Here is a 21,151-nt window from a genome sequence, read left to right as displayed (position 1 = left end):
CTGGCTCAAACAACTTCTCCCCCCCCCCCCCCCCCCCCAGCTTGCAAAATCACTCCAGCCCTAAATGTATCGAGAGCAGATATATCAACGCACTCTGTCAGCTTTTTAAATGGAAATGTGTGTCATTCCGTATGGTTGCTCTTTCCTGGGAGGCCGATGATGCGTAAAAAGCACCAGTGGCGGATTTTTATGGTGTAAAACACATATGCTTTTACTCACTTAAACCCTTTTCTCTTATCTGTCTGTCTGGCCGCCAAATCTGGATTATCAGATGTTTGCCCTCAAATTAAAACTAATCTGAAAATGAAAATGTTGTCCATGTTAAAGATTTAGGCTGCTGCACTGTGCAGTGAGCGTGGTCACTCAGTAGCTCTGTTATGTTATATATACATGATTTATTTATTCACAGTTGTACATGCCCTCACTCAGGAATCAAGTCTGCAGTCTTCTGTTTGCTAGCCTGGTTCCTTAACGCTGCTCCCAGGCTGAAAAACATTCATGTTTCAGAATGAGAAGGAAGTGATTTTCAGAACATGCGCATACAAAAATGCTACCTCTGGGAAAACCCCTTCAAAACCAGTTTAATTGGAGGAGCAGGTCATTTATTAAGTCATTTCATTTTACAGGTTGAAATTAGCCAAAGCAAAGCAATGTCCATGTGGTATCCTACTTCTAAGCGAATCTATGGGTACCATGGCCAGCCCCTAGGTAGTATATAGAGTAATACAATTTTTAGTGAAGTACATTAGCCAAAGATACTACTTAAAACCAAGATGGCAGTCTCTATACTTTGCACTGAAAGTTTTCTGTCTCTACCATTGTTGAGCTGAAAGTTCCAACATTAGAACTCTTTTAACTTCAGTCCGACTATTTAAGTAATGACCTGAACTGGATAGGATCACACTATGCATAGTCTCTGATTTAACAAAGTGATAATATTGCCACAATGTTAGAGAAACATTGAGCGATAGATGAGCAGGTGCAGTGATGAAGAGTTTATTTTCAGTTTAGGGCACAATTTTGGCAGGGACTGAATCCCCAGAGTAACACTAAGTGGATCTATATTCCATAAGTTCCATCAAATTGATTTTTATTGCAAAATATGGTTATGAGTCTGATTAAAAACATTAGCACATATATACCATATGTCCGCCAGCCTCTGTGTGAAACAATTAACAAATCTAGGGAAAGCAATTTTTCTAGCGGTGCCAAATTTGTTACCACCTGCCACCATCTTACTGAAATGTACTCTAAAAATTTCCCTCAGTGCAGGGCTTGCCTAATTTGAGTTGGCTCAGGTATTTACAGGTGTTTTTTTCTGTGATTTACTGTTGAAAGATTTAGAGCCCTGCTTCTATCACTGCTGCACCTGTTATATTGACTACAGCATAAAACAGAGGATGATCCATATTCTTTAATAGAAGCAGACTGTGGGAATATCCTTCAGACAGAGTGAATATGAGGCAGAGGAAGTGCTGAGTGTTATAAAGTAAGACAGCTTCAGCAGGCCGGTAAATACAGGCGTGCTGCTGTCTTTCTTCTCTGGTTTGTGCTGTTTTCAGCTTCTGTTTACTGTATAGCACAAACAAAAAAAAGTGACTGAGCCTAGTCCAACTATATTAGGAATTTCAAGGATGAACAGAAGAAGACATCCTGTGTGCTCAGTTTGATAGTGGTCCCGTTGAGTTTTCTGTCTGTGTGAAGTCTACTCTTCCCACCCTAACTGTCTGAGATTCTGCTCTCAGACTGCACTTTCCTTATATTACTCTTATTGGCTGAGTGTGGTGTTAATTGGTGTAATTGTCTGGTTTTATTACACTGTATTACCCATCATCCCCTTGTCTTGTCCTGGGCATGGTTTATTTCTTTAGAGCGCTGAGGGCTCTGACCCTGACATAAGATCGACTAAGGGTATTCATTCACTGCACATGCATTCATTCTTTACTCAGTCGGTTAACAGGCAGCATCCTGCGAGGTCCAACAACCAAGCTCCATTAGCATAATTAGCCGCCAGGATGCTTAAATTACAGCTTTGCAGTGTTAGCCAATGTGATCTGTCAGCTTTTTAAATACAAATTTTATGCCTGGTAGGTTTTTGTTTTGAAATGAACTCCAATGATCATTACCTCTGAGAAATTAAGCTTTATTACCCTAGAAAATGACCCTAGTTAATGAAAAATATTTATTAAGTACTGCATATATTCTTTGTCTGTTGCCTCTGTCTTCTTCTCCAACCTCTTCACTCTCTTTTTTGTTGTAAATTTGTATACAGCAATCTTGCAAGAAGACCAATAAAAATGGTGCCAATAGCCATAGTAGTAGGCAAAATACCGATATTATCATCCTTGTCCTCACCAGCATTGACATACATCTAGGAATAGACTGCACCTAGGAGTAATCATAACTGTAATCACCATAACATTAATAAAAAAGAGGAAAAACAATAATGACGCTGGCCATTTCTTATAGCATATAGAAACATACTTGCCTACTTACAGGACATTTCTCATCATTTCTCAACTACAGATAAATCAGCACATCAGCACTTGCAGCATATCATCCCCTATTGAATGAAATTGCTGATTCTTCTTCTTCTTCTCATTCACTAGGCCATTTTTCAATTTTTTTTTGTAACATATCATTGAAACTGTCCATTTGGAACAACTAGGAGTGAACGTTGATTTCCAGTTCTGTAAGATTAGATTAGATTAGTTTTTCATAATAATAGATGAAAATTGTACCGTCCAGCCTATCAGGTATCTCAGAATTGAATTTGTGTCTTGCAGGAACTCAGCAATGATGTAAAATTCATTCTTATCTTTAATATTGTACTTAACCTTTGGGATTTAATGAACTGTATAAGTTCTGTAAGATGGGTTGAAAAAAGGTTTTTGTGGAGTGAGTGGTATTGTTGAGAGAATGCGCACATTTTCATAGCTATGTCTTTCTGAAAAGATTTATTCTGCCTTAAGTGTTTATTTTCATATTGTGTATCAATGGTAAGATTTTTATTTTTGTGAGAACTTACATCCTAAGTGCTTAATACATTTTGTTGTCCGCTTGAACATGTTTAAACTCCCTGGGATATTATTATTAGCAATTATGCTAACTGGCATAATTTTGGTTCTCTCCAAGTTGATTTTACAGCCAGGAATGTTGTTGAAAAGCTTTGAGTGTTGTATTTTTGCTTTGTTTCATGGATTTCTAATCCTTACTCTCCCTCACTCTCTTTCTGTCATTCCTCTTATTTTCATTATTTCAAATGATTATTTGAGTCTGCCTCTTTTCCAGGATGGAACAAGCGAGTGGACTACGAGCCAGGAACTGGCAGCAAGCAGCTTTTTCCCAAGATGCACCTGGAGACATGTGACAGCCCCCTGTCTGCGGTGAGAGCCACGGTGGAGCTGCAGACCAGCCATATTGGGAAGGGCTGTGACCGCGAGACATACTCCGAGAAGTCCCTGCAGAAGCTGTGCGGTACGTTCATCCTGGATACGGATGGCACCAGCGACTCCCCATAACTGCAGTTCTCAAACATGATATGCAACTGGTCCCCTTTCAACCCCAATAAGTTTACTTCAATCTGTTAAGGACATATTCTAGTAAAATGCATGATGTCACGTATCAGAAGTCGACTGTAACTGTAGATACCCTCTCAATCTCTTCCAAATGTACTGAGGTATACTAAATGTGATGATAATCTCTATAAGAAAAGAGCAGCCCATATCTGCACCCTGATAGAGAAACCACTTTCAGGTTGCTGTAGAACTGTAAAACACAAATCCAAGACACTGAAAGTCCCACAGCATTTTACTGAATGTATCCATTTCCTATAAGTGCGCAACAGTCTGGGGGCATTTGTCCTTAATTTCTATTGCAGTTTGTTTAAGTGGTGCCACACTCTTGTAGTCTTTGAGTAATTGCTTCCAATATGTCTTGATATCCTCATCGAAATGCATTTGCTTACTTCTTCATTATGGGTGGTTTACAACCTGGGAGCCTTTTCAGGGCTCCATAATCGTTATCTAATATACACCGTAAAATAAATTATAATTGTGTTGAAAGCAAAATCAATTTAAGATTATGCACAAAGAGTTCTGATAACACACAAAGCTGACTGGCGAGAGCTTTCGCACTCATTTTAATTACATCAATAACTTTCTGCCGCTGATTTAACAGGGAACGCAAAGAAAGAAACATAATGAACTGGGCTAGGAATAACAGATGAAGACTTTACAGAGAAAAGGGTTCCTTCTTGTCTTTGAAAGGGGCCACAGCTAAAACCTGGCTGATGCACACCGTGATACGAAGAGAGGATGAGGTCGTTCATGGGTCAATAATCGGTTTCACAGAGAGAGCTTTAAAAGGGTCTATGAGGCCGACGTCATTGATCGTCTCCACTCCTTTGGTCAGCGTTTTTTGAACAGACATAAAACCTTTATATGACATCTGGTTGTTTCTTACAACAAAAGCTTAGATTTTTCCTATATAACATGCACCGAATAAAATTAGCAATAATTTATAATATACATACATGCAGTATGTTGACATGAATTTGAAAAATGTATTTCTAGAATTTTTCTCATATTTTTGTAACATATTGTAAACTACACATATTGCATTCTATCCCGTTGGGTATCAGCGGCAAGGTTAATCGGGGGTGGGCTGTTTGTGATAAAATCAAACGAAAACGGCTCCATGTGAAAACAGACAAGACAAAACAGCAATCGCTTGCTGTGTAAAATTAGGAATGCCAAGTTCTTTCACTTTAAAACAGTATGAATAATTAAGTCTGGAACATAGAGAGCGTTTGTGGGTGGAACGTAGGTGGAGCTTGTTGGGGCGGAGAGAGTTCCAGATGGATCAGTTTATTATTCAGTGGGAGATCGCAGAGCTGGAGAATTTCATGTATGAGATCATAAGAAATCTGGACATGCAGTAAATTACTCCCCCTCCTCCCCACTCACTATGTTGCCATGGCGCTCATGCCCCGTTCCTTTGTCTAACGCTTGAGATCTAATATATCCCAGAAGGCAGGGCATATGCCATCATTCACAGCGAATGAACTGCTGCTGAAGATGGGTAGGGGCCTCTGCTCTTACTTCCACCTCAGTCTTCATTACTTCCTGTAAAATATACCTAGAACAGGCACAACAGTGTGCTCTTCATGCCCATGTGTGCATGGTCTCCCTTAAAAGCCATCTCGCGGAATCACGCTGATGTATTGGCCGTGCCATCGTTTTTAGGTGGCCCCAGAGGAGGCAGACTCATTCCGCAGACTGCTACTCCTGGAGTCAATCAGCCGCAGAGAAGGCTCACTGTATCACAGAGCCTGAAATATAGCTGCAATTCAGCCAGCCTTGATGAAAGTGGGACATATAATGTCATTTACAAGAAAGGCTTTTACAAATGGTGGTGCTAGGAATGTCTTGGATTAGTCCAGGCAAAGCCAAAGTAAAATCTCTTGAGAAAGAAGGCTTACTACTATATTCCATGCAACAACATTTCAGTTAATTCCCATAATAAGATTAAACAGGCAAGGATCAGTTGGTTACATTTTATAATGGACACCTAAGGCTAATTAGTGTCACCCGCTCGTGTCGCTGCGGTGATTTCCCAGGCGCTGAGTCTGGTAGCACCGACCTGCTCCCCGCCCCCAGCGCCTCCACCAACTGGACGGCCTCGCTGGTGACGGACAGCGGCCGGGACAGCGACCTCATCTTCCGCTTCGACGGGCGGCAGGCGGCCAACGTGCCGGACTGGGTGGTGCCCCAGAACCTGACGGACCAGTTCACCATCGCCACCTGGATGAAGCACGGGCCGAGCCTGGGCCCGCGGGCCGAGAAGGAGACACTGCTCTGCAACTCTGACAAAACTGGTGAGAGGGACACGGGGCAGGGATAGGGGCAAAGGCAGGGAGGGGAAAGAGGCAGGGGTGAGGGTAAAGGTGAGAGCAATGGCAGTTATAGGGTAGACACAGGAGTATGGGCAGAGACAGGGGCAGGGTTAGAGGCAGGCTTAGGGATAAAGGTAGATAAAGGCAGATGTAGAAAAAAAGGGAAATAAGCTGTCATTGAAACAGAAATAGAGGCAGGGGGGGTTGCAGATATAGGAGTATAGGTAGGCGTAGATACAGTTGTAAAGGCAGGGGTCAGGGTAGAGGTAGTTATAGGGGCAGAACCAGTACAGGAAAGGTAGCAGATAGGGTTAGGGTTGGAGGCAGGAACAAGGGACAACATGGATTTCAAGCAGATGTAGTGAGCAGAACCTTGCAACTGTTTTACCATTCCATGACTTTCTCTGCGTCCCATTGATTTAATTTCAAACGACGGCTTCATGAGGGCACGGCGCGTTCGGCGGTCGCACGCTGGTGATGTATAGGTTTCTTGATTAGATCGTCTTCTCGCGGTCGTGCCGTTTCGCCAGGAGGACATGGAGGAGCCGTGATTGGAGATGGCAGCCCTGTAACTCTCATTGGGCAGCTCCATCATGCGCATCACAGCAAATCAAAGGGAAATGAAATCAATAGAAGCAGAAAACTGAGATGAGCGATGCTCAGTACTGTGTCTGTACAAGGGAATGCTGACGGTTGGATTTGAAAGTGAGGAATGCCTGAGAAACAGCAGTAGAGAGCTAGCATTTTAAACAGTCCTTATTTGACCAGCAGGTGAATCAGGCTTACATATGAAGAATCTCATTTCACATCATATGAAGGTACACTTTACAAAATGTAACTGTTATTTACAGGTGGTATTAATGGGCTGAGGGGGTCTTCATCACAGATGTCATGATAACTATATGCAAAGTATTTTTGGTGAATAAAAACTCACCCATAAGAACTGTACCTTCTGTGGTAATTGCATACATAACCTGTTGTGACCTCTGACCCATGTGTTTCTCTGTGCAGAAATGAACAGACACCACTACTCCCTGTATGTACACCACTGTAGGCTGGTTTTCCTCCTGAGGAGGGACTTCACCCAGGTGGACACCTTCCGGCCAGCCGAGTTCCACTGGAGGCTGGAGCAGGTGGGCACTTTCACACAGCGAGAATACTCTGGATGATTCTGAAAGGTTTGTAATGGCCGCTCAGGTATCTAGGCCAAAGGAGGCTAACTCCATCCCAACTCCAAGCACCTACTTGCTTTCTTTCCAGCTCAGTTTCTAATTGGGCTTTATTTTGGTGTAAAAGGCATTTCACTTTGTGTCTCTGGTGTAAACCAGTTGCTGGCTGGAAGCTAGAAGGAAACACTCCTTTTGGGTCCACTAAGGTGCACTCTTCCAGTCCCAAGTGGAAACTCTTGCTCCGGTGCAGTGAAGATGTAGCACTATGCTAACATTTAGATGACATTAAACTGCTCTTTTCACTCACATTTGCCATTAAAAAACCCAGTTCTTACAAAGAGCGGTGGTGTTATACCAGTGTCATGTGTTACTCCAGCATCATTGCAGAATGTACCAGAAATCTGGTCCCTCATCTTACTGGTTTTAGCCCTTGGATCTCAAATACCGTGCAGCCAGCATTCCAAAGTAGAAGTGATGGTGATGTTTCACTTGTGTGCACTGGTAGTAGATGGTGTGAGCAGCCCCCCTTGCAGTTTTAAGATTCTTATTTTAGACTGGAAGGCAGATCGTAAATGAAAGTCATTACCGTTAATAATCAGCCGCAGGAAATTTCTCATTCCAACCGTGCCGCGGTAAAGCCGAGCCTGATATCGCGTCAGACTGTTTTTGCACAGAGCTGAAGTGCACTCAGCGGCACCTGATTTCCACTAGTGTGGGACGGTTCCCCCCGTAGCGGCTCTGCTGAAAGCCTCTCTCCTTGTTGGGGAAATTGGAGGTGTAGGTGCTGTGGTGTCATCCCTCTCTTATCTCCCGGCGTGGAGAGCGCCACGCTGCTCCGAGACGCCTGTAATCTGGATGAAGTGCACTCCACGGCAATGACCTTTCTCAGTGAAAATAATGACACTCCATCACCCGAGATGAGGACACACACATCGCTGGCACACACGCGCTGGCGAGACACACTCACTCTCTCTCTATCTCTCTCTCTCTCTCTCACACACACATACACACACACACACACAAATGTGCATGCATGCACCAAATACGCATGCAAGCAAATACGAAACCAAACCCAGATAACCCTGCTATAGTAACACAGACTGTAGAACATATGTGAGCACACGTGCACACCAGCACACACAAATATACACACTAACAACAATATACATATACATATACATACACACGCTACCAACTCAAATTCAGATAATGCTGCTCCCAAATACCCCCAAATACACACAAACACATGCACGCTCAGATAGTAATCACCAGTTACTTCAGCTATATGAAAGGAATCGGTCAAATTCATTGGCAAATCACAAGGCATAGAATATAGGTGTGCAATGTGTGGTCAGACATTGAGAAAGAAATATATATGTTCCAATAGAATGAAGAAACAACCCTGCTTAAATAAAAGATGAAAGCGTTGGTCTTTCCTTCTTCGTTGTTTAATGTTGAATAACCTCAGGCTGGATCATTGGCACACACTACCAATCGATATCTGAATTAATTAAGTGCAGCAGTTATCTGCTCAGCTGAATAAATTAATAGCTCACAAGGCTTGTTTTTTTGTCTCAGAAGTAGGTGAAAACTAAACACAAAATGGAGCTGGGTCACAACCTGCAGAACTTAGCCTCTGAGTGGTGGATTACACCCGTCACCATGTGGAGTGATGGCATATCATCCCCAAAGTTACAAACCTCAGCACAGCTGTGTGGGGGATCAGAGGACAGCTTCAACATCTGGAGAGAGAGAGTGCCACTACAAACTACACATATAGAAGCGCAACAGGGAACGTCAACTTGCCAATAAATTAATTGAGTGGAAGCATTTTCTGCCATTAAGAGACCATTTCAATCAATTAGTATTTGGGTCAAAATATTCAGATCAGTTATTGAACCTATTGCATTATATGGCAATGAAGCATGGGCTTAAGCATCAAGATTTTTAAAAATGACACAAAATCCTGCATACAGAGTTCTGTGACCTATTAATGTATCCAGGGCAGAATTAGGCTGACATCCATTACTAATTAACATTCATAAAGAACCATTAAATTCTTAATATGCCTACAAACTAGGAAACTCCATTCTTCTGATAATAAGACCCTGAAATGCCAGGAGTGCGAAGAAGAATCCCCACAGTCAGCTGGTCCTGAGGCTTACTAAGCACAGCACTAACACCTTCTGACACCAAACAGCCTCTGGACAGTACAATAGCAGCTAATGCAATTGACAAGCAGAACTCCTGGTTTTGAGGGGTCCAAAGAAGAATCCCCACAGTGAGCTGGTCCTGAGGCTCACAGCACCAACACCTGCTAACACCAGACAGCCTCTGGACAGCACAAAGGCAGCTAATACTTGGGCAGCAGTGCAGCATAGTGGTAAGGAGCAGGATTCATAACTCATAAAACAGATAGCATAGAATTCACCGCTGTGGTACCCTTGGGCAAGGTACTTAACCCAGAATTGTCTCAGCAAATATCCAGCTGTATAAATGGGTAACATGTACAAATTGTAACATATGTAAGTCGCTCTGGATAAGAGTGTCTGCAAAATGCCGATAGTGTAATGTAGTGTAATGTAACACAATACACAAGCAGAACTTCTGGTTCTTATTCTCACGCCTATGTGTTTCACTGGCACGACTGCATGCCTGCACTCGGCGCAAAGCGTGACCGCGCTTCCCGTCTGGGCTCTCACAGAATGAGAGACGGCCCATGAAGGAGAGGAGAAGAAAAGAGACTGACAGGGAGTCAAGCTCGCTCGACAGGAGAGAGCTGGAGACCCCCCCCGGACGTCAGTGTGGCTGAGCGTTTCAGCTGCGCGCGGCTAATGGACCGTAAAGGGCGCGCGGGGCGGCTGAGGATTGATAAAACGGACCGGCGCCGCCGCAGGGCTCGCGGCTCTCCGAGCGGACGGTGGGGGAGAGGCTTCAGGGAGCCGTGGGCAGGGGCTGAAAGCGAGAGAGAGGCTCCATCCATCACTCTCGCGCTGTCTCTGTGTGGACACTGTGCGGAGGCTGGGCTGGCCAGCCAGCTGTGCGAACGGCACAGGTGCCACGGTGGTCAAGCCCGAGATGGAAGGCAAGCTCTAAGGCGGTCTGCAGATGTTGCTGTGTGGAGCCTCTGAAACGTGTGCCCCCCTCCCTGCACACAGCGTATCAAGCTAAATGCCACTTGCTTATTTGCACAAATCTGGGTTTTCAGTTGTAGGCTTGACTGGCCTGCTGTGATGTGCTGTGTGCTATTTTTGTTGTGTGCAGAGGATTGATCCATGTGTTGGTTTTGCTATGCGTGTGAATCAATATAATCAGCGAGTTGGATACATACATGTCTTTACAGGATGGGTTTTTATCTGTGTTCCTTGTGTGTTACGGCTTTCTTTTCTTACATTCGATTGAATCTGCTTTGATTAAATCATTCACAAAACAAAGTCAAGACAGGATTTAAAGACTGTACTCTGCAATAAAAGAAAGAAACATTGAATAAATATACTAAAACACACAGGCTCGGGAAGGTGAGGTGAGGGGACTAAAAAGCTTCTATTTAAAAGAATATCCTGCTAGAATTCAGGCTCAAAAATATGTGCCGTTTTAGTGTAATTCACAAAAGAATACCTAATCCTGCCTAATACAAAGAACTGTAGGTACCAGTCTTTCTACTCTGCAGGATTGTCGTTAATATCCCTCCCTCTACAAAGACCCACTGAGTCTGAATAAACTACTCACCTTCTTGTAACTATTACAGACAAATTCTGTCGTTCAAACTCTAACTGCAGGTGTGAATGGCTCCGGGCCTTAACCCACAAAGCTTTAATGTGTGCAATTCAGTCCGGAGGCAAAGGCCACATTTCCCAACAAAGAGCTAGCATTTGTGGTATTTAGTAATGGATGTAATACAAGCTGTACGGGGTCACATGCAAGAAACATCAACGTGACCTTTGATTTGGAGTTGGAACAAGGGCTGGTGCCTGGCTATTAGGATGAAGAACATAGAAGTGCAGTTTGGAGTGGTGGAGATGAGAGATGAAGGGATGAAGGAGAGATGCAGAGGAGAGGAGGGGATGATTGAACAGGCTGACATTAGAGAGTGCAGGTATGTGGGATATTTATACTTCCAGAACCCAATGCAGACAGTTTGGGGTAATAGCGTAGGGATTGGCTTGAAACTCATCTCCCAGATCTTCCTATAAATTCAGCTCCCCTCCAGACACACATATATGCTGACATGGATATCATGTGATCAATATGTCTGACAAAGTGCAAAAAACTCTATTCTCCATCTGAATCCAGAGTGCTTTGGAATGCAAACCACAGCATGTGTCAGAGCGAGAGAATCTCTCTCTCTTTCATTCCACGACCTCTGTCTCACGCCATTCATCATTTCCTATTGTGTTTTCTTGTTTTGTTTTTTTTTTTTTCGAACCACTGTCTACAGTTGTTACAGGGGGAAAAAAACAAATGTTTTCCAGACACCCTGCTTTTTATCTTATCAAATCCTTTTTTTTCTCAGTGTCTGGCTTTGTTTGAGATTTATTTTGTTTTTGTTTTTGTGTCTTTCGATATCTGCGTCTCCATTTGTTTGCTGACAGTAAACGAAATTTTGCTCCTCATACATCAAATCACAGCAGCCCTGGTCAGGTGTGTTACCACACATGCATGAAAATCAGCCAGAAAACCTTTGTATTTTTTCCCCCCCATTTTCCGTTCTGAAGCCCTCTGACAGGTGGCTAAAAACCCTTGTAGCTGTCCAATGGGAGCAAATTAAGGGGGTCTTTAGGAGTCTGTAACATACAATCTGTCTTCTATATACAGAGAGAGCACTGACATACTGCAGTTTACAACAAAGGAAATGTCATAGAGTGCATTCCATAGAAACAGTTTCAACTATGCTTGGTATTATACGGATCTCCTAAAGGAATATCTTACAGGTAGTATAGTGAGGTATTGTGTAAGTGATTTGTTGGAAAGGACAAAAAAACCACAAACAGAAAAACCCTCAGATGCCAGCGGGGTATAAAGGGGAGCTTCCCTTTGTTCCCCAAATGGCAACAAAAGATAAGATTGGAGAAAAATACTGCCTGTGTGCTTTGATAAATCATAGCCTCAGACTAACGTGAAAAGACACTAAACTGCAACAGAGACAAACAGACGAACAGTGTCAGCTGCTAGATCAGAAATGCAGGATCACAGTAATGGCCACAGACAGAACTGTGCCAGAGATACATCTGCATCCTGTTCTTTTTTTTATATCTCATAACGCCCTGGGCCCACATCATCCCAGGTGGTTTGGTCCTTGTGATGAAATTGGCTTGTCTTTAGGTCACCCTGACCCTCTCGGCTGGGGCAATGTACTGCCACAGGCCCTCTGTTTATGATGACCCACTCCCATTTTGACTACCCCTTTCTGGATTAACCCCCCATAAAGCCATCTGCTTCCTCCCCCAGGACCCATCACCTCTGGAATGGGGTGTGTGTGAGCTACCTATGGCTACTTCTGATGTCATATACAGATATCTCCAGGGAAGAAGTGCGCGGATCTCCTTCCAAGTGGCTGTTGATGGTGCTTCTGTTTCAGCTGGTGTCCTCTAACGCCCCCTCTTCTCTGCAGCGATACCATCTCGCTCTACAGGGAGAGATAACTCGTCTTCTAGGCGAAAGAGGGCTTTTTAGTATTCCGCACTGGAGAGACAGCTTGGGCATGTTTTTAACCCTAGTGATGCAGGAAAGCCCCCTGTTTTGGAGCCTTGTTCGTCATTTTTGGCTGTGTATCAGTTGCTGAAGTGGGCTGACGTGCAGGGGGATTGGATATGAGGGACTTAAGGTACAAGAGTTTGGCCATTTTAGCTGTGGTACCATCACTGGCCACGTTGTCACCTATCTTGTCTTGGATGTTCCTGAAAGAATAGCCTCCTATTTCACTTATTGATTCCTCTGCACTTCAGATTTATTACAAAATTTGTTGGACTCTGAATTCCAATGATCACCCCATTCTCTGGTTCCACATATATGTGTGTGTGTGTGTGTGTGTGTGTGTCTGTGTGTGTAAGCTGAAACAGAGTGCTTCTAGTAAGGTTATAGGGTGTGCGGCTCCAACAGGGGGCAGGTCTGCTCTGGCTATGGAGTCGTGCCATCAGAGACCTCTGCAGAGCCTTAATCGGCATCATGGTCTTCTGCAAACTGCTCCTATAGGATAGCAAGTAATTTCCCTGTTGGTCTGGCAAGGGTTTGGAGCTGTAAACAGAGGCAAACAGACATTAAAGGAGGAACGCTGTCTTTAGTCTTGGCTGTTGGATGCTGTTGCCCCGCCGCACCCCCCACCCCGATCCCATCAGCAGTACATCTTACTGGGAGCGGCGCTGGAGCTCTGAAAGGACTTTCACTGATTTCCACTGCAACTCCATTTAGCCGTATTGATTTTGCAATCTTCTGCACGCTTAGCTTTTCAGAGAGGATATTCTGTTTTGCTTGGTTTCCGGCAGAACGGCGCCGAAAGGGGGGCGAGAGCGCGCGCTTCTTTCACAGTTCCTCAGCCCTTAATGGATTTAAGAATGGATGGTTCTCGGCTGAGCGGCCATTATTCACGCCGCGTTCGCCGGTGGAGATGTCAGAGCGGTAGCGGAGCTCAATCGAGCCCGGTAATCCCTGATATATCTGAGCGCATCTGCCTAGAAAGCGCTACCACAAAGCCAGACCAATTTGGATGGTTTCATTTTTTTTTTGTCACAGCGGATTTGAATAGGAGATAATTAAACCACAACTGCACAAAGAGAACACAAAAGGCGAAAAAGAGAGCATTAGCTTTGCATCAATTCACGCCTGCGCCTGTGCGTTGTATGGGGAATGTGGAAAGGGAAAAAAAAAATCAATGCAAGCAAATGTGGCAGAGCGTGTTGATAGAGAGGTGGGCCACAGTGCGGATATGCAGGCAGCCTCAGGGCCTGAGGTGGCCGGGGACTGTCTGTGTTAGCCGTGAGTGTGGTTAGCCGCATGTGGTAGCATGGCTGCCGCAGTGCACCTGATGAGTTCAGACGGTTTGTACCTCGCTGCTTCGATGCGATCACTGCACCATCTATTCAGGCTGCAGCTTCGGACTAGACGGAACAGTTTCATTCACCTGCTTATCTGTATGCCCAGCTTTTTACCCCTGTCCATTCAGCTGAACTTTTCGTTGTTGTTTGATGGATGTATGATATGGTTTGAAAAATAGCTTTGCACTGACTTTATTGTTGGAGAGTCTTTGATCTCAGCCTTCATCATACCTTCTTCATCTGTCAGTGAAATAACAATGGTAATAATAATAATAATAATAATAATAATAATAATAATATCAGCCAACCTGTGTCGTATCTCTATTTCCTTCTTTCACTATGCCTGGTTTTTTATTTCCACATAGTAGGACTTTACAGAAAAATGCTAGCAAATCTGGTTAATATTGGGAAGTATTAGAGAATGAAGCCTGAAAACAGTTTCCTATACACCTATTCCGTTACATCAAAATAGCAATCCGGATCCAAAGTGAGCAGGAATTCACCCCACTCTCCTGAGTCCCTGCATTCGTGGTAAATCCCAGTTTCTGATTTTCTCATTTGCGGTCTCTCGTACAGCCGCGGTTTAAGAAACCCTCCGGGGGGATGGATCTGTAACTTCGTTTTTCATATTTCTTTTTCACGAGCGGCGTGAGATCGAGCATTACATTCACTGTCATGAGCTACCCCCCATTTACATAATCTGTTTCTCTTCCCTTACAAAGATTTCAAAAGAGCGATGAGAGCACGTTCAAAGGAACCAAAGCTCGCAGTGCAGTCAAAGGCGGCTCTTTTCTCTTCTCTAGTCCTCCCTGTCTTGTTGTAATAAAACTCCTTTTATAAGGTACCTAAAGGCTGCTTAGTGCTGAGAAATAATCGTGACTGCTAAATTATTCATCGGCGCAGTTCTATTGCTACATTAACTGGGCACGTTCCACTCATCCTTCAAGCCTTCAGATGGGTATTCATCGTGTAAAAAGTTTCCATAAAAGTCAGAAAGGGGTTTTACAGAGTTGAATAGTGACCCAGAACATCGTCATCATCATCCTTATACAGGTTGTCTCTTTAAACATACAACACCTGTGATTTCAGGCCAGGCAGCATTTGCACTTTGAGCAAGGAGAGGAGAAAGAAACGAAAGAAGTCAAGAAAGACAGAAAAAGAAAATAGTTGTCTGAACTTCTGGAAGTCCTTTTTCCCTTTCCTTTTTTTATGTGAATGCCTGGAGAGCAACAATCTGTTCCACCAGACACTCCCATGACCCGAACGCCTGGCTCTGTCTTTCTCGAAGAACCGCAAGGTGAAATGCGAGAGGAGCTCGGCTGGCCAGGCTCCGACGCCACTGGCCGCGTTCCACCCAAGTGATTGATTAGGACAAATCGATCGATCAGAAGATCCATGAGCAATTTAGAATGTTCCTGGATCACCAGACAGGGGGTTAATGTGCTCACATTCTAGACTTTTATGGGATGGCAAAATCTACTCTGAGGGATTTATTTGTTTTTTTTTTTTAATTTGGGTGGAGGGGGGCTAAGAGTATTAACCTTCATTCTAAGTAGCCCGTGCAGTCAGCAAGAGATAATTCGCCAATGGGCAGAAGAGGACAGAATATGCACAGGAGCTCAGACTCCATTATGCTTGCTTTTGTTTTGCCTCAGGAGTGCCTGTTGTTGGAGCATTGTTCTGTAACGGCATAATCCAATCAACTTCAGATAATACGCTTATAACGGCGTGGAAATCGCGGATCAATGTCACAGCTTACCCCGGTGTAAAAGCAACCACCTGTGAGGTATTCGCCGACCTGAGACGAATCCAAAACTCTCCGTCCCCCCTGCGTCTGAAGTGAGCTCCTTCGTCCGGCGGTCTGCCACTCTCCCCTCGTCCCCGGAAAGACGAGGACACTTCAGACCGGCGCAGTTCATTTTAGCGCGGCGCAGACGCACGGATCCAGGCTGCTGACACATAATGGAGTGGCATTAATAATGCAGGGCGGTGGCGATGGGCCATGCTGCAGGAGCCGAGTGCAGACCTGTGCTGTGTGTTTCCCTGCCCGGGGGGTGAATGACGACCCCGGGTGAGCCTGTGTGGCGGCTGCTGCTCTGGTGAAAGACTCCACGTGGGCCTTTTCCTTCTCTGTCTGCCATCTCTCGGCACGCACGCACTCACAAACATGCACCAACATAAGCGCACATATGCACGCACAAGCACATACCTCTATAAAAACACTCACATGCACACAGAAACACATACACGCAAACACATGGCCACACAACACATGCACATGCACATACACAGAAAGCCCCCCACAAATACACCAACACAAACACACACAGACTCACATACATTACACACACCCATGTAAATACATGCACAAACACAGAAATCAATAGACTTCATATACACACTTATAGAAGCACACATATCAATATAAACTCTCTCACACACACCACATGGATTTAGTAGGGCAGAGAATTGTGTAGCTTTCAGTCCCTCTCAACGTAGCTGGTCCCTGCAGTCTGGGTGAGATTGACATGAGAACTGCTCCAGGCGAGATTATGAAAACCACAGAAACTCTTCCCTCTGTGTGTAATGGACTATGCTAAATGTGCTTCTCTCCTTTTCATTTTGCTATCTTTATATTTCAATATTTTTATTGTTATATAATACTGTTAGCATTGTAGTATTATACAATACTATTATTATACTGTATTGATTTTCATTTTTGTTGTTTTGCAAGCAGTCTTATCCAGACCAACTTAAAAGGCTAAGGCATGCTTAAAACCCACGTAGTAATAGTAATGTATTCAAAACAGGTTTTGCAGAGTCCCAAAGCAAGACGTTCTCAGACTCATTAAACTGGCGTTTCGTGCTCTCATTACATCAGTGAAGAGAGGCAGAAACACTCTCCCAACCCTGGAGAAATATGAAGATCATCCCCCAGATTTGCTATTATTGACATACTAATAACGACACTGTGGAGAAGTGCGAATTCCTGCCGGCTATGTGTTGATTAGTGAAAGTGTGCAGAGAATAGCAACTCGATCAGTAACTTACCCATGTGGATCTCACCCACTCTGTGAATGCAATGGTGTACTCTCAGAGCTCTAAAATGTGAATATTTACGGCCATAGTGCTCTACTGTGTTGTGCCGAGAAAGCCAGTGATGATTCAGCCCGCCAGCATCGCGCAAGGAGACGGATGATTGTGATGTCATCACAGATTTACCCAGAATTCTCGGCCCTGGCTGAAAGTGTCAGCAGAGCTGCTAGCATGCTCAGCGTCCACTGTAGGGCATCCCACAGTGTTGCACCCTCATTTGACCTTTGATCCTCCAGTGTCCTCCAAAACTGTCCGCTCCATGCTGTTAATTGTGAAGCTCATTGCTCCTTCCTCCAAAATTCTGCCATGCAAGAAACTTATGTGCTCCGAGCACGTACTTTCCCTGCCTCCATATGGGCAGCGCTGCCTGCTAGAAGTTCTAACACCCCATGTATAAGTGAGGAGGGAGAGAAAAAGAGAGAGAGAGAGAAGTGCAGAAATTATCGTGTTTCTTTTCACATGCCCAGGAGACAGCACGGTGTCTTTGATGTATGGAGATTCTGTAAAAAGCTTTGATTTCCCTCCTTAGCTCGGTGTCCAAAGGAATTGCAGTGCTGTGTTTATTTCATCCGTTTTAGTTCATTCTGTGGGAGACAGGGAGTGATTAGGGAATTTTACACCCATTAGCATTTACTGAGGTTTACAGGGGTGTTTATTTTGTCACTAACTTTCTTTCGTCTCCGTGGCTTTGGACTTGTATATATAAACACAACGGTGAATGCGTGTCCTCTAATGCAGAGAAATATGTAGTGCAGCGGCTACCTTTGGAAAGCACCGCTAGCACCCTTCTGAGTCGCTTTTTCAACGTTTCGATGATCAAAAATCATTGCACAGTTAGCAGCCACCGCCGAGAAAGCTGACATACCAGTCTGAAGACCTTCACCATTTGACATACCGAAAAACAAGACCTAAATACCTGGTTCGCTGTCTCCCTTGAATGCGGAGAGCGTAAGGGGGCTTGTCACAGTGCAGACAATAACAATGCTCCAATGACTTCTTGGGCCTCAGAGCAACCAATTTCAGCAGACTGAGTGACTCTGTGACCTCCTCAGTATCCAAATACCAACAGCAACAGAAAATAACAGTGCAGCCAACCTCGGTATCTGCTTAATAATGTTTCACAGTCTCCATAGCAAGCTGTCAAAAAGCTCAGACAGGGACTGTGTTTCAGACAAACTGGAGTAAACACTGGCTGACTGACTGCTAGTAGGATCAGTTCACTGATAGCCAAAAGTGCATTCAGTTCCTGAAGGATGCCAGATGTCTTTTCCTTTTCCAATCAGCCTCAGTGATGGTAGTAAAAAAGGTTGCAGTGGTGCACCTGAAAAGAGCACCTGGTCATTCACTCACCTGGACTGTCCAGATCATCAGACTTTATTATCCGGCTGCATTGTCTTGGCTGTCACTGACATCATCTGTCTGTCGACATTATCTGTCTGCAAATTTTGGCTGTTCTCTTCTCCTGTGTTTTGCCATTGTCTTTCATATGTAGCTACATAGCTGGGGGATTAACACAATTTACTTGGCATCGTGCCAAAAGTAGAGTAATCCTGACTACATCCAGTATAGGTAGCCTACTGTTTGTGGAGTGGCCTTGTTACAGCCACGACTCATCTACACCTGATGGTAAGAGGAAACAGCATTTTTAGCGCAGCCAAGTATGCTGGGGTGCGTGTGAGTGGAAATGGCCCATTACTTCCACCGAGTTAATGGTTTTTGGAGATGAGTTTTCACTTCAGAAGTGTTAGGGGATATTTTTCTGCATAGTTATTAATTCCTGTTGAGTTTTCTGCCAGCTCTCTATAATTAGATGAACTCTGTCTGTCTCTCAGTGTCATTGTCTGCATTTGTGTGAGAATGTGTGTGTATGTGTGTTTGAGTGAGGGTGTGAGTATGTGTGAGTGAATATGTGTGAGGGTGTAGTGGTGTGAGTATGTAGGTGTGAGCGTGTATGCATTCACTCGTGCAAACACAGATGTCAATGTGTGTGGATGTGTGGTATGTGAGTTCAGAGGACAGATGCTGTGTGGGTGTGTGTGTGTGTGTGTGTGTGTAGGAGTGTGTGTTTGTGTGTGTGTGTGCGCGCACCAACATATCTTTCCTGTGACACTGGGGATCAGATTCATCACAGGGTCTGACTTTTGTAACTCTTTCCTGTCTCCATAACCATGTGAAAAATAAAGAGAGAAACCAATAAGGACAGGGGGAGTAAGAGAGAGAGGGAGAGAGGGAAGGAGTAGAATAAGGAGGAGGGAGGAGAGCGGACTATACTTTTCAGAGAGGATTTGAGAGGGAGCCGTCTTTGTACAGTGCCCACATATAGAAAATTGGGGTATCATTGGGGTAAAATTGGGGAGAGAGGAGGCAGGCACGTAGAGAGAGACAGTGGGGAGACGGAGTCCTGCCTCTAGTGGTGCTTTCAGTAGCATCGACTTGCACTGAGATCCACCAGTCCTGTGCAACATTGTGAAGTCTAGCATGGCTTCACAGGGAAGCCACCTAATGCTCTCACCTGCAGCAGAATGCCAGGACCAGGCGAGTTTCTCCGGTGGGCGTCGGCGTCTAACTTCACTGGCACCCTGCGTCCCTCAGGTCTGGGAGTCTGCACGCCACCATGCTCCCGTTTCCTCTCACTCCTGCGCTCTGAAGGTCAGAGATGCAATCTGCAGTGTGGAAATTGATTAAAAAAATTTCCGCAAAACTCAGAGAGGAATGAAAATGAAATGAGAGAGGGTGGGTGGCGGGGTGGGGGGGTGGGCATGGCGGCAACGAGAGAAGCCCCCGTGGTAGTGTTGTTTATTAGCAGGCAATGTACGAGCTCGTTTGTGTGTGGCCAGCTGGGTCCACCCCTTGTCACGCCAAGATTAATATCTCAAGTGCATTTCTCATTAGAGGAGAGGCGTATTTTTAAAACATGCAGCCGTGGTCATTCTTTTTCAATAACTAGACTTCAGGAACACAATATCAGCAGAAGAGGTCTGGGGGGGGCGGGGGGGGGGGGGGCATTTTGTTCTTTGCCGTTTATGCATGAGAGGAGCAGCTTAGTTTCCGTATTAAAAAGTGCTTATGGAGTATGAACCAGGTGTGCTGCGCTCTTCAGATGGAGTTTGTGATTCTTTGCTGTATTAATTACTTGCTAATTTTGTGTGTGAGAAAGAGTCAACAGGCACTGATGAGGTAGAGGTGCAAGATCCAGCAAACAGGATAGGTGTGTCTAGCTGGGGGCAGGGTGGGGGGGTGGGGGTTGGGTGGCAAAGGGGGCTCACCAGCAGCAGATGGTTTTTCATCTGCCCCTTAGTGAGGCAGGCTGGCGGCGGTAACAGCGTTTTCGGCAGCGGTGGTAAGGAAAAATAACTGAGCGTCAGCAACAGGCATGTTGTTAATAATTGCCGTCATTCATTAGCCTGGCAGCCATGCTTATCTGGGTCATCTTAGATTGCCATCACATTTTTACATTCTGTAATCCGTTTATACAAATGCATTTTCACAAAAGAGACCGGGCGCCGCCGCAGCGCCCCATCGGGGTCCGAACCCTGTGCCGCTTTGCTGATAAGGTACAAGGTTTCATGCATTGGCTGGGAGTCTCTGCAGCGAAGATGGAAAGTGCAGTGAGCCCTTAAGCAGGCTGCGTCCCCTGCATGCAGATCAGAGGATTCGAAAAGCTCACATCTAAATAAAAATGCTCTTGTAGCTGTCTAATTGCAAGATGTGCAGTGTTACATTGCCCTAAAGTGCTTCTCAGAGAACAGAGTGAACAGTGCTGTGTAGTGGTGGTATTTTTGCATATAGTTGGGAGTCCAGACCAGCAGAATATTGAGATACCAAGGGGAAAAAGGAAGTCTCTGGAGAGACCGATCAGAGAGAGAGAGCCCCCTCTCTGCCCTGTACTCTCTCCACCTTACTGACAGCTCTTTCCCACCCCTCATCTGGGAACACCACACATGTGTGTATGTGTGTGT

At 44.7% G+C, this 21,151-nt stretch overlaps 1 protein-coding gene across 1 annotated transcript in view; it reads left to right on the top strand.

Annotated features, from left to right (window-relative positions):
* Positions 1-21,151, top strand: part of LOC118795954 (calsyntenin-2-like) — a 132,153-nt gene that overhangs the window by 98,577 nt on the left and 12,425 nt on the right. Inside the window, exons 6-8 of the mRNA XM_036554777.1 lie at positions 3,292-3,477; positions 5,621-5,878; positions 6,908-7,029. Of these exons, the coding sequence (XP_036410670.1) occupies positions 3,292-3,477; positions 5,621-5,878; positions 6,908-7,029 (566 nt within the window). The remainder of the gene's footprint in view (positions 1-3,291; positions 3,478-5,620; positions 5,879-6,907; positions 7,030-21,151) is intronic.

Source organism: Megalops cyprinoides, chromosome 20 (genome assembly GCF_013368585.1).
Source record: "Megalops cyprinoides isolate fMegCyp1 chromosome 20, fMegCyp1.pri, whole genome shotgun sequence".
NCBI lineage: Eukaryota > Metazoa > Chordata > Actinopteri > Elopiformes > Megalopidae > Megalops > Megalops cyprinoides.
The sequence above is the reverse complement of the archived record's forward strand: the minus strand, read 5'-3'. Positions and strand labels throughout refer to the sequence as shown.